This window comes from Eriocheir sinensis, chromosome 21 (genome assembly GCF_024679095.1).
Source record: "Eriocheir sinensis breed Jianghai 21 chromosome 21, ASM2467909v1, whole genome shotgun sequence".
Lineage (NCBI taxonomy): Eukaryota > Metazoa > Arthropoda > Malacostraca > Decapoda > Varunidae > Eriocheir > Eriocheir sinensis.
In genome coordinates, this window is record NC_066529.1 from 18,544,177 (window position 1) to 18,558,707 (window position 14,531).

Genomic DNA, 14,531 nt, shown 5'->3' on the forward strand with positions numbered 1-14,531 from the left:
GGTTGCAAGCAGTCTTGACTGCCGTATGGCAGTCCGGTACCATTCCTCCTGACTGGAAGAGGGTGCTGGTCGTCCCTATCTGAAAAGGAAAAGGGGACTGACAGGACTACAACAACTACCGTGGTATTACACAGCTCAGCGTGTCAAGCAAGGTGTTTGCCCATCTATTGCTGATGCGAATTCGCAGCCAGCTGCTGAACCTGCAGAGACCTGAACAGTCCGGGTTCATGCCTGGTAAGTCAACAACTGACCGTATCCTAGCGCTTTGCGTACTGGTGGTGTGCCGACACGAGTTTCGACAGGGGATGCTTGCAGCCTATGTCGATCTCAAGAAGGAGTTTGACTCAATGCATCGCGAGACACTCTGGAATCTTCTGCAAATCCGTGGGATTCCTGGAAGGATTATTGACTTTGCTGACTGGCCTATATTCTGGGACAGAGAGTGCTGTGAAGTGTGTGTGTGGGGGGGGGGGGATAGGAGGGGGGGGGGCTTTCCCGCGAATGCGGGAGTGAGGCAGGGCTGTGTCATTGCCCCATCACTTTTCGGCACTTGTATGGACTGGGTACTAGGCAGAGTTGTGGACCAGAGTCATTGCGGAGCAATGTTTTGTTTTTGTTTTTGCCGATGATACAGTAATCCTGGCTGAGTCGCTGGAGATTTTGGTGATGGCTCTCGAGGCACTGCACGAGGAAGCGAAGCCCTTGGGTCTTTAAGTCTCCTGGGCCAAGACCAAGGTACAGGTGTTTGGAGGCTTGCTAGATGAAACAGTACAGTCTGTTCATGCGTGTGGCGAGGACACAGATCTCAGAAAGCTTCACGTATCTTGGTAGAGTAGTTCACAACAACGATGAGTCTCGCCAGGAAGTCTTACGGCGGATTGGCTTGGCCCACGGTGTTATAGACTCGCTCAACACGAGTATATGGCGTTGTCGATACCTGTGCAGAAGGACAAAGATCCGGATCTTCAAATCCCTTGTGCTCCCTGTCTTACTCTATGGTTGTGAGACATGGACACTAAATGGGGACTTGGAGAGGTGGATTGATGCCTTTGGTAATAAATTTCTACGCAGAATCATGAGATATCGCTGGAATGGCTTTGTGTCTAACCGGCGACTACTCCGTGAGACTGATTTGACATATATTACCTGCATAGTCCGTCAACGCCAACTCCGGCTATACGGGCACGTGGCACGTTACCCTGAAGCTGATCCTGCTCATCAGGTTGTCTCTGTAAAAGACAATCCTGAAAGGAGGAGGCCAAAGGGACGCCCACAGAGTTCGTGCCTTGAGCAAGACGATAGATCCTGCCAGGAGATACTCAGGATGGGAAGGAGGCCTGCATGAAGACTCGCCCGGCGGGACCCCGGACTTGGCGTCGTAGGGTGGGTGAGGCGACGCACCCCCAGCGTATGCCCCTATTGATTGATTGATACTAACAGAATATACTTAGAACGATATCAATAAAGACTTCTATAATCTCCCACCACCACCAACAACAACAACATCACAGTACTCATGATTGAAAAAAAAATAACATTAATATCAACACTACAAAAACAAGACAGGAGACAGGAGACAGGCCTTCCCGCTTACCTCGAGGCCGCGTTGGCAGTACAGGCGCAACAGGTGTGTGGGAGGACGCGGGGGCAGGGGGGGGCACACCTGCTGGAGGGAGGTGATGAGGGTGAACAGCTGATCCACCACCTCCCCCTCCCCCACCACCCTGTCGCCATCCTCGCCCCCTTCAACGGCTCGGACCGTCCTGAAAAGCGAGCAATGGTGGTGATGTTAGTTGTCGTCGTCGTCGTCGTCGTCGTCGTCGTCGTCGTAGTAGTAGTAGTAGTAGTAGTAGTAGTAGTAGTAGCAGTAGTAGTAGTAATAGCAGGGTTGGTGATTTTTTTATTTTTTTAAATCAAAACAATAAAAAAAATCATTGATTTATTTTATATTTTCTTTATTTTTTTTAATATATATATATATATATATATATATATATATATATATATATATATATATATATATATATATATATATATATATATATATATATATATATATATATATATATATATATATATATATATATATATATATATATATCCTGCCGAGTGATTTGAAAGTCTCCATAGGTTACTTTAAGTTTAAGTTTAGGGCCTGTAAGTCTAAGCACCGTCAAGGATCCAGATGTATACTTGTTCAATACTTGTTTGTAGTTGGTACAGGACCAGAGGTTTAGGACAGATAGAGTTGCCTGAAGTTGTCATTTTCGTGACAGCATATTATATTATTACCAAACAGAAGAATATTTACTTTTATTCTGTTATTGTTTGGTTGCTAACCTTGGTTATTATTAATGTACATTGCCTGCCAAGTTAGTAAAGACTAAAGGAGGCTGATTTTTTACCTAGTAAAAAACATATGGCAAGTTGGCAACATTAGAGCAAGAAAATATAATAATGTAGGATTCTTTTTTTTTTTTTTTTGGTATATACCTTGAAGAGAATAAATGAATAATTGCACATGAATAGGTTGTTTTACTTTACCATCTTTGGAGCACATCATTTAACTTATGGAATACTTTTAGTCAAAATAATAAAACAAAATTAAAAAATCATGATTTTTTGGTAAAAAAATCAATGATTTAATCGTTTGATTAAATCAATTTGATTTAATCATTGCCAACCCTGAGTAATAGTAGTAGTAGTAGTAGTAGTAGTAGTAGTAGTAGTAGTAGTAGTAGTAGTAGTAGTAGTAGTAGTAGTAGTAGTAGTAGTAGTAGTGGATGTAGAAGTAGTGGAAGTAGTAGAGGTAGTAGAAGTAGTAGTTGTAGTAGTAGTAGTAGTAGTAGTAGTAGTAGTAGTAGTAGTAGTAGTAGTAGTGGAAGTAGAAGTAGTAGAAGTAGTAGTAGTAGTAGTAGTAGTAGTAGTAGTAGTAGTAGTAGTAGTAGTAACAGAAACATCCAAAACACACCACTGGCGCCCCTATCCCTGAAAATTGTGTTCACTCTCCACCATTTCTTTCTCCAAAAAGCACACCCAAAAGCTAAACAAGCCAAAAATGTCGAAGCATTAATTAAGAAAGACAGTAGCGTTGTGGCAAACTAACGAGCTAGATTCCCTCCTTGAAGAAGCCAGGGCCATACAGGAGGCTCCCCGAACCCCAACAAAACAACACCACAGAAGACAGGGCCCGGTAATTTGCAGACAAAATGCGACAAGGCAACGTTGCGTCTGCAACACGAGCCTTGTCAGAAAATTCCACACGGGGTGTGCTTCCACTCACCAGAGACACGATCAGTCAATTCAGGGAAAAACATCCACCACCGAGTGACCTGAAGGGACTAGCAGGATGTCATCAACCACCGAATCCTGTTATATATGAAAGGATAACAGGAGAGATGATGTGGAAGAAGGCCCTCCAGACTCACGGCAGCGCGGGGCCCTCAGGACTTGATGCACGGGGATGGCGAAGCTTGCTGGGCAGCGCCAACTTCGGCAATGCAGCTGGTGACCTGCGCAACACCCTTGCAGCACTGGCAAGAAAACTCGCCTCCTCCAGCTGCCATCATGGGGACGCCCTGAGTGCATGCCGCCTCATTCCTCTGGACAAGAGGCCGGGATGCAGGCCTATAGGAGTAGGAGAAGTCCTGTGGCGCATCGTGGGCAAATGCATCATGGCTGTCGTCAAAGAAAATGTGAGAAGGGCAGCAGGGAACTTCCAAGTTTGTTCGGGGCAGCAGGCAGGAGGAGAAGCAGCCGTCCATGCCATGCGGGAGATATTTGATCACGTGGAGTGCGAAGCAGTGCTTTTTGTTGACGCCAAGAACGCCTTCAACACAATAAATAGAAAGACAATGATACACAACATTAAAATCAAGTGCCCTAGCTTGGCTATGTATGTTGAAAATACATATACATACCCGACCGACTTATACATAAATAACCACAGTGGAGAAGTGAAAGTGTTAAATCGTCAGAGGGAGCAACACAAGGTTACCCAGTAGCCATGGCTATGTACGCCCTGGGCCATCAGTCTTCCAAAATGAAATCGCGTACCCAGAAATAAGGGTGAAACAGGTGGCTTATGCGGATGACCTCTCAGGTGCTGGTAAAATCTCAGACTTAAGAGGGTGGTGGGACCTTGTGAACGCCGCCGGCCCTGAGATAGGATAGGCCTACATCTCTGACGCCACCAAGTCTGTCCTTATTGTCAAACCTGAACATTATGACCGTGCCGGAGAAACTTTTAGTGGAAGTGGAGTCATTGTGACAAAGGACGGACAACAACACTTAGGTGCAGTGATCGGCACAGAGATGTGTAAGAAGGAGTACGTAGGAGACAAAGTAGCTGAATGGGTGAAGGAAGTATAAGCTTCGTCTGCCATTGTTAAGACTGAGCCACGCGCTGCCTATTCAGCGTACACCCACGGCATCCAACATCGGTGGACGTTCGTGATGCGAACCATCCCCGGCATCAGTCCACTCCTCCGACCACTAGAGAATGCCGTCAAGAATGTATTCCTACCGGCGCTGGTGAAATCTCATGCTTTGGGGGAGGAAGAGAGGGATATGCTAGCACTTCCTCCAAGACTGGGAGGAATGGGGATTACCAACCCTGAGAAGCTGGCTGATAAGGAGAACCAAAACTCCATCAGCCTTACCAGATCCCTCATCAACAGGATCATCGCTCAGGAGGTAGACGGCGAAATAGACCAAAGTGAAATAAGAGAAATTAAAAGAAGAATCTCAGAAGAAAGACACCAGGCCCAAAAGGACGAGCTGAACCATTTAACACAACCTATCCACAGAAATGTGGCAGCACAGGAGGCAGGCGCCTCTAACTGGCTAACGTCGCTACCAATCAGAGCAAAAGACTTCAGCCTCAACAAACAAGAATTTGTCGACGCCATTGCTCTGAGGTATGGCTGGCCGATTGAGGGGCTGCTGTACTTTGTGCATGTGGATCACCGAATGATGTCACTCACACCATGACATGCAAGAAGGGAGGGTTCGTCCGTATCCGACACGATGAGGTGAGGGATCTGACAGCCAGCATGCTCGGGGAGGTATGCCAAGACGTCACTACCGAGCCGGCACTGCTTCCCCTGGACGGCGAACACCTTAGATACAGGACGGCCAATACTTCACACGAGGCACGGTTGATGTAAATGCCCGCGGATTCTGGGTGCGGAGACAGAGGGCATTCATGGACATCCGCATATTCAACCCGATGGCTGCCTGTTACCACGAGCTGCCCCTGGAAGCCGCCCACCACAGGAACGAGCAGGAGAAGACGAGGGCATACGGTGAAAGAATCCAGCATGTGGATCCACCCCCCTCGTCTTCACCACATCCGGCGGGATGGGTCCCAGGGCCCGATGCTTCTACGCACGACTCGTGGAACTGCAGAAAAGAAGCATCAGCAAAGGAGCCACGTTGTCGCCTGGATGAGGTGTCGCCTCTAGTTCTTCCTCCTCAGGTCGGCCATCCTATGTCTCAGGGGCACTAGACACTCTGGCCCAAAAGCCAACATTTATAATATGGACTATGAGGCCACAGTGCTTGAGAGTGACATTAGGGTGAGTCGGGAGCGACATGAGTAGGGAAGGAAAGGGAGATTTAGACGCAATAGATGATAAGGTGTCATGTATGGATTTAGTGCTAAGTAGTATTAGTGATATGGTTGGATGCCACAGTCATTAGCGAACAGAGTTGGGGCTAATGACCTCCAATTTATGGAGCCCTTCTGATTATATGCCGTGAAAAATAAACATGGGTGAAGGTATCTTTTACATGTAGTAGTAGTAGTAGTAGTAGTAGTAGTAGTAGTAGTAGTAGTAGTAGTAGTAGTAGTAGTAGTAGTAGTAGTAGTAGTAGTAGTAGTAGTAGTAGTAGTAGTATAGGCGGTGGCTGAGTAGTTAGCGTGCTGGGCTCACATTCACGACGCCATGGACAACGTCGGTTCGAATCCCCACGTTACCACCTCGGATTTTTCAGTCACCGCCGAGTGGCCAAAGACTACCCACATGCTGTCCAGAAGACCACCCATCAACCCGAACTCAAGAAGAAACCGTCCAGTGAATGAAGAATGAGTTCCGGGGGGCAGCATGACCCAAGCATAACTGGCGCCGCTATAAAAATTGCCTGTGCCATGACGGGCTTGGGCCAACCATCTGGCCCCTGAAGAAAGCCTAACGGCGCTATAGGCGGGGATGTAAAAAAAAAAAAAAAAAAAAAAGTAGTAGTAGTAGTAATAATCCTGAGCCTCTCCATCACTTGAATGGTTCTCTGTGGTTCCTTGTACCATTAGTCCAGCCACTCACAATGGTAGTAAGTGGCATTGGCTTCTGAACCCAATATTTGAAGCAGCAAAGGGTATTACAATACAAGAGGACGTATTTATTTGATTTATTAGTGACGGATCATTAAATTCACATCACGGGACTGCAAAACAATAGAAAAAATAACTTATATCATCTATTTACAAAACTGTCTACTGACTGACTACGGGAAAAGCTGATATCTATCACAGTCAAACAGTCCTGGACTGCAAAAACACACACACGCACACACACACACAGCCCGCGGTAATAACACTCCTTGAAGCCCGGGTTACAGTACTTAAATGTTACAATAGCATCACACAGTACTGATACGGTTCTTGTGGTGAACAGTCCTCTACAGGAAACACTCAGGCTATAGTGAAACAGCTGCTGCTACTATTGTTATTGCTGTTGTTTTTGTTTATATCGTTGTTGTTCCTGTTGCTGTTGTTGTTCCTGTTGCTACTGTTGGTGGTGACGTGGTGGTGTTTGTGATGGTGGTGGAGGTGGTATTATCAGCATGCGTCTAAGGCAGTGGTTCCCAACCTTTTTTGTTCGTTCCCCCTTTTCCAGTCACTTTTTCACCTGTGGACCCTCCCCCCCCACCCCCCTACCCCACCTGGGTCGCGAGTTTGACACCCCTGGTACCGTTAGTTATTGTAGAGCAATTCTAGCATTTATGCTTTCAGTTTTAAGGATTGTGTACTGCAGAATGATTTTTATTCCGAGCCGCATGTCTCCTAATTCCAGTATAATAAATTTATAAGTAATCAGAATCTCTATGGACCCCTTGAAATTCTGTGGATCCCTTGGGGTCCATGAACCCCTGGTTGGGAACCACTGATCTAAGGTGTAGGCTACAGTCTTGATCTAAGCGGAGGACGTATGCTGCGAGTAAACTCTCAACAATTTTGAAAGTTACCGTAAACAACACTTGTCTAAAACCAGGAAACAAATATTTTACATTTCCTCTTTCTGAGGCCTAGCAGCAGTGCCTCACACGACTGCTGTTGTATGCACGCAGCGTCTGCAGTAGCAGTGTCTCACAAGAATAAAGTGATGTCAAACGCAATTGGCAGTGAGTCAAGGACGTAATCGCAGTGATGACTAACGGGCGACGAGGCGCTTTCCCTCCACCCCTCCCTCACCGCTGGGCTCCCCATGCTGGACGCCACAACATGGGGGAGCGGGGCGAGGGTGTGATGGGAGGCGCCTGTCACTGAGCGTTGGGTGGCAGCGGCATGGAAGGCCAAAACCTACTATTAGAACAGAGGTTTCAGCGGGGCAGCTAGACGCAGCTGCAGGTCAAGGCACCAATTGTTGCAGGCAATCTGCTCCCTCAGCAGATGCAGGTCAGCCAGCGTGATGGCGGGCCAGTTGATGAGCGACGCCACCAGTGCCAGGTGTTGGCAGTGAAGCATCAGCAGCTGCAGCCCCGTCACCGTAGCCCCACAGTCAGTCACCACCAGCTCCTCCACGGCGCCAAGTCCTCCCCCGCCAACCACCTGCTCCAGCACCGCGTCGTTCAGGTCTCTCCATGTCTCCGTGTACGGCTCCGGATCGAGGGACAGCGTGAGGCGGCGCAGCGCTGGCGTGTGGGTGAGCAGGGCCACCACGCCTTTACAGGTGGTCACGCCGATCTTAGCGCTGGCCAGCGAGGCCCAGCCCGTCACCACGCAGCCTTCCCCAAGGTAAAGACGGGCTTCCAAGTGATGCAGGTGAGGCGCGGCGTCCATTAGGTAGGTCAGTTCCAAGGGGCAGTTGATGCTGTTCTCCAGCCGAAGGTGAGTTAGAGCAGAGCCACGTACCTCCACCATATCGTAGAGCGGTCCAGACTCGCCGCGTAGCTGAAGGTCCACTGTGAGGGACTGTAGAGACGGCAGTAGAGACAAGGCTGGGACGGAAGTCTCCTCTGTGACGAGGGTGGTGAGGCCCGGACAAGCAGCGACGAGTAAGGGCACTTGGTGAGGCAATATGCGGGCCTCCGACACCTCGGAGAGGCTGGTGGGCCACTCAGCAGCTTTGCCATTCTTGAGCAACTTCAGCACCTCCAGGAGGGAGCCATCATTAACGAAACCCCCCAGAGAGGTGACCTGCCGCAAGCAGCGCAGCAGCAGAACAATACTGGCGGAACTAGTCTCTGTCCGTGTCACTCCCAGGTAGGTGAGCGTGGCGCAGCACGGGGAGGTGGGCGGTAGGGGGGCATGGGCCAAGTGGTGGAGGTCTCGCAGATTCATCCTCCCCTGCAGCAGCAACTTGGCCACCCCAACGTCATCCACTCGCGGAGAGCCGGACACATCTAGATACTCCAAGGCGTGGCAGTTGGCCCCCAGGTGGGCCAGGATGGTGCCGTCCGCCACGCCAGCCAGCGTAACCCACACCAGGTGCCGCATGTGGCCCATGAGGCGGTAGAAGGTGACGTTTATGTCCGGCACATAGCGGCGGTCGGCGATAGAGCGGACGTCGCACACTATGCCCAGGCGGGTCAGGTTGATAACAGCCGCCATGGTGAGGGAGCGGTACAGGTGGAACACTTCCTCCACGAAAAGCGGTCCCCCGGGGATGAGATCGACGGAGCGGGTGGTGACGTCCCCCAAAATCTCCACCAGCTGGCACTTGTTATCCATCACCACCTCCGGAGACGCAAGCACATGGGAGAGCAAATCCTGGCGCGGCCGAGGAGCCAGTGCTGTCAGCACGTGGCGCCGCACCGCTTGCCGTTCCTGAGGCCCCGGTTGGTGACAAAGGCAACATAGCAGCCACTGGCGCACACGCTCCCCTGCTGCCTCACTCAGCGGACTCACTGACTGGCAGCAAGGCATCGCGGGGCTCGCTCGGCACCACCACTGGCGGTCTGGCACTAGTGTCGCACTCCTGCCCTACTAACGCGCCGATCATCACCCCTCACCACCTCCTCCCCAATGTCGCTCTCCAACCCAGGCTAAAAGTAACACGTCTGACAGTCCTCCTTCCCCCCCACCCCCCCCTCTCTGCCTCCCCCTGCATGGTACATACCTGTCGCACCACAACACACGATAATCACTCCTTACTTCTCCTGGTTCCTGGTTCACACACGAACTACTAAGCTCTTGTTCCTCGACATGCACTAGGTAAACATCAACGTGCGAGGAACTATACTTTCCTCTCACATTACTAGAATAAGACATGTTGCATCACTTGGTTTTTAGGATGTGTGTGTGTGTGTGTGTGTGTGTGTGTGTGTGTGTGTCCTTGCTAACTACAATCCGACCATAATCAATTACAATTTTGAAGAATCGATTTCCACACTATTGCTCTCAAATACTTTTTTTCTAAGCAGTACATTCTCTTTGCAATTCAACAGTTACATACTTTGCCGGCGCTGCGAAAATAGTCGTCAGAAAGACTGTTTTTTATGCGGCTAGCTGTCAACTGTGTACATCTGGCATGCTCTGACCTTGTGTGTGTGTGTGTGTGTGTGTCACCCTTCTGCCTCCATCACTATCAGTCACCTTAAAATAACGACACTGAGTACGGCAAAGTCGGCAATAGAAGAGGAGTCAGTAAATCTTGGGGGGAGAGGCGGAAGAGGAGGGAAGACAGAGGAGGAGGAGGAGGAGGTGAGAGGGAGAAAAAAGGAGGATGATGAGGTGGGGAGTTAAACATGACCGTGTGACCATACTGACAAATGAATGGTATGGGCAAAAATAGTGAGGGATGGACCAGCCGCGCCCCGCACATCTGCTTCCTGTACCCTTAATTAAACCTCGTCCGTCCCTGTTGGTCGCTTCAACGCCACGCAGAGGCAGCGCATTAAGGGCATGTATTTTACACCTAGATCTGAAGGATGGTGATGATGACAGTAATAATAATAATAATAATAATAATAATAATAATAATAATAATGATTATAGTAAGTATGAGGAAGAGAAAGAAGGAAGAAAAAGAAGAAGAAGGAAGAGAAAGAAGAGGAAAGAAGAAGAAGAAGAAGACGACGAAGAAGAAGAAGAAGAAGAAGAAGAAGAAAAAAGAAGAAGAAGAAGAAGAAGAAGAAGAAGAAGAAGAAGAAGAAGAAAGAGAAAGAAGAACAAGAACAAGTACAAGAAGAACAATGATTGATAATTTATTGTTGCAGGTAAACAAGGGAGAAGGGAGGAACATGCCATCCCAACCCCCAGACAGGACAGTGTGATTATACAACTAGTAATACATGTGTAGGTAGCACCATGAAACTAAAAAGATACAATGGTAGGAATGAATGCACAACTTAAGGGAGGGGGGCGGTACCTGCCGGCCTCCCCCTAGACAATAAGAAAAGAAAATGTGGGGACGGAGAAGAACATTGCCCAAGCACTAGATGGGAATGAATACAGAGATAGAGTAAATAGTCCTGAAAGTAGAATACTGCAGAAATCACAGCCTTGTATAGCACGGCAGTAGTTCAGGCTGCCACACACTGCATCACCACCTTGGGGCAAACTGAGGGTGTTCCTTAAGGATAGCAGGGAGGACATCATGGTCCGGGAGCCAACAAATTGTTTGGGGCAGGTCAAGGCAGTCCTGTGGTTTAAACTTAGCAATGAAAGGGCATTCCATGACATAGTGTTGCAGTGTGTGGCCCCTCGGCCTGGCACATAGCGAAGAAGAAGAAAGAGAAAGAAGAAGAGGAAAGCGAAAGAAGAAGAAGAAAGAGAAAGAAGAAAATGAAGAAAGAGAAAGAAGAAGAAGAAGAAGAAGAAGAAGAAGAAGAAGAAGAAGAAGAAGAAGAAGAAGAAGAAAGAAGAAGAAGAAGAAAGAAGAACAAGAAGAAAGAGAAAGAAGAAGAAGAAAGAGAAAGAAGAAGAAGAAAGAGAAAGAAGAAGAAAGAGAAAGAAAAAGAAGAAAAAAGAAAAAGAAGAAGAAAAAGTAACAGGAAAAGAAAAAGAAAAAGAAAAAGAAGAACAAGAAAAAGAAGAAGAAGAAAGAAGAACCTTCAAACTACAGACCCATATCCCTGACAAATGTTTTGTGCAAAATATGTGAGAAAATAATAAAGAAGCAGTGGACTAAATTTCTAGAAGAGCATAAGTTAATTACCAGCAAACAATATGGATTTCAAAAGGGCCGATCATGTGTTACAAACTTACTCAGTTTTTACTCAAGAGTGACAGACAGAACACAGGAAAGGGATGGATGGGTTGATTGTATTTATCTAGATTTGAAAAAGGTCTTTGACAAAGTTCCACATACAAGACTATTATGGAAACTGGAAAATAAAGGAGGATTGAAAGGAAATATGAAAAAATGGATGGCAAGCTACCTAATGGGAAGGGAGATGAGAACTGTGGTCAAGGACATAAAATCAGAATGGAGAAATGTAGAAAGCGGGGTACTACAGGGTTCAGTATTAGCACCGATAATCTTCCTGGTATATGTAAATGACATGGCTGAAGGAGTTAATAGCTACATAAACCTGTTTGCTGACGACGCTAAATTACAAAAACATATAAGAAACAAAGAAGATTGTGAAATATTGCAAGAAGACCTATACAAAATTTGGAAATGGAGTATGGATTGGGAGATGGAATTTAATGTGAAAAAATGTCATGTTATGGAAATGGGTAAAAGTGAAACAAGACCAATCTGGATATACAAAATGGGAAATGGTGAAACATTAAAAAAAGTGCATGAAGAGAGAGATCTGGGAGTAGTGATGAGGGATGATAATCAACCAGAGAGTCATATAAATCGGATCTTTAGAGACACATATAACTTGGTGAGAAATATTGGAGTAGCATTTAACTACATGGACAAGGACATGATGAGAAGGCTAATCACTACCATGATTAGACCAAAATTAGAATATGCAGAGGTAGTGTGGTCCCCCCATAAGAAGAAGCATATAAAGAAACTAGAAAGAATACAGAGGATGGCATCAAAAATGGTCCCAGAGTTGGAGGGATTAATATACGAGGAAAGATTAAAGGAAATGAACTTAACAACACTGGAACAAAGAAGAGAAAGGGGAGACCTAATCCAAATTTATAAATTATTAAACAAAATAGATGAAGTAGATAATGAAGAACTGCTACTAACAGAAGGAAACATATGCAGAAATACAAGAGGACACAGTAAAAAATTGAGAAAGGGGAGATGCTTGAGAGACACAAAGAAGTATAGCTTCCCGCAAAGAAATGTAGAGGTCTGGAACAGTCTGAGCGAGGATATAGTATCAGCAAGGAGTGTGCAAAGCTTTAAAGATAAGTTGGATAAATGCAGACACGGAGACGGGACCACACGAGCATAATGCCCAGGCCCTGTAAAACTACAACTAGGTAAATACAACTAGGTAAATACACTATCAGAGCCAGAACACTCTATAGCAGCTTTTCCCAACCTGAGGGAAATTTCCCCCTCGAGGGAAATTTCAGGATTCCAGGGGGGAAATTTAACACGAGGGAAACAAATTACTCGCAATTAGTCGACTGAAAAAAAATCTGGTAGAATGCGGAATTGACTTTTCTTCAAGTATATAGAAACAAAAATCAACATTTATGCTACAAAACATTGTACGCAACACACATGTAAGGCCAATATCACACCCTCCAACTCAACTTAAGTAGTTACCAGGGTGTTCCTCCCAAAATAGTAACCCAATAACCCCTCCCAGATGGGCCCAACAGGAACGAGTACCAGGATACTTATGCCACATACTTAGGGATTTCAGAACAGGTTGGTATGAAGTGGGTCGGCTTAGGTGTGCCGGCCTGTATTTTGAAGAGGTAATGAAGTACTGAACCCGAGTATATGCACTGAGGTATTATCGCCGCGGAGGCTTAGCTGACTAACCACGTGGCAAGCTAGACGTGGCCTCGTCCCTTACGGAACATTCTAGAACCTCCTTGGTTCGAGGAGGAAATGTCCTGAACCGGCGCACCTTATACATAAGGACAAGTCTCTGAGTCTTTCTATTTTGTCTTCATAGTTGTTGAACTTAGAGCATTTACCCAGAGAATGTCCTGTTGTATCACACAACTTGCAAGTTGATATTTTAGCCTTATTGAATGATTTAAAATTTTGCATTGTGCTCTTACTTTCTTTATCATCTTTATTTTTACTAGATGAACTTACTGATGATGTGTATTTATTTAAAGGCTTACTGATTGTTTTGTCAAAGGTCTTTTTCCTAACCAGTGCAGTATTAATTAAGGTTTTTATTGCTTCATTATAGTTAGCAAAGATGTCAGTTAAGGTTGGGTAATTATCAGACAACCTATGTACTAGCTCTCTTTTTAAAGCCACTGGTAGCTTGTTAAAAACTACGTGACTGATTAAGGAATGTCCAGCTGTTCCTTCTTCTAGATGGTCCACATCATGAGCCTTTAACTCACGTAGCTAAGACCTCATTTCATTCAGATATACTTTAACTGATGTATGATCAGAGTCAAATTCCCCAGTAGGTGCTGCCTTTAAAATGTTTTTGTAAGTTTCATCTATGATGTACTTCACATCCAGAAACTTAAGCATTTGAATAGCCAAATGGTAGTTGACATCAGAGATGGTTAAGTGTTTGACTACTGAAATAATCCCTTAAATACCCATACAGGTAGGATTGTTTAGCAGAGTCCATTAAGTTTTTTCTAGGACCAATAACATTATTAAATAGGATTAGAAAAATATTAAAAGCAAACTTATCCTTTTCTTTTCCTGAAAAGGTTCCACACTGAAGAGGGGGAGGTTTTCCATCACCTAAATTCAAGTTTGTCATTACATCCAGGAATTTATCAGCTGAAGTATTACTAGCAAAGTCTCTTTGTGCATTTACATAATACTGATCCAAATCCATGCTGGTTTGCACTGAATACTCTGCTTGGGAATCTAGTTCATTATAAAAGTACTCCTCATCATGAATACTCAAATCATATATGTTCCATTAGGTCATTAATTTCTTTATCATAATTCTTGATTTGGGCTATTTCAGCTTCAATTTCCTTTAATTGTTTTTTACAGAAAGAAGGTGTCAACTGGATAGCTTCATTCAATTCATTTGACTTGTTGATGTTAATTGTGACCTTGTGTTTGTGAACACCCCTTTTTCTGTGTAATGAACTTGGGGTCAACCTCCTCATTCAGTTTTTCCTTACCAGATCCAGACATGATTAAAAATTTATTAAAATGTGTTTACCAATAAATTTCAACTTTTAAATCAGTTACTGAAATTCCTCAAGTTATTCACTGCAGGAGAATATA

The 14,531-nt window shown here is 45.7% G+C and overlaps 1 protein-coding gene across 1 annotated transcript; it reads right to left on the bottom strand.

Moving 5' to 3' along the window:
* Positions 1 to 2,109: 2,109 nt before the first annotated feature.
* On the bottom strand, positions 2,110 to 9,264 carry LOC127001792 (uncharacterized). Its single transcript, XM_050866963.1, has one exon. The coding sequence runs from the start codon at positions 9,143 to 9,145 to the stop codon at positions 7,586 to 7,588; it is 1,560 nt and encodes a 519-aa protein (XP_050722920.1). The 5' UTR covers positions 9,146 to 9,264; the 3' UTR covers positions 2,110 to 7,585.
* Between the last annotated feature and the right edge of the window lie 5,267 nt (positions 9,265 to 14,531).

Bases quoted from the DNA above. Each gene is read 5' to 3' on its own strand.
- LOC127001792 (XM_050866963.1), bottom strand. From the start codon at position 9,145: ATGCCTTGCTGCCAGTCAGTGAGTCCGCTGAGTGAGGCAGCAGGGGAG.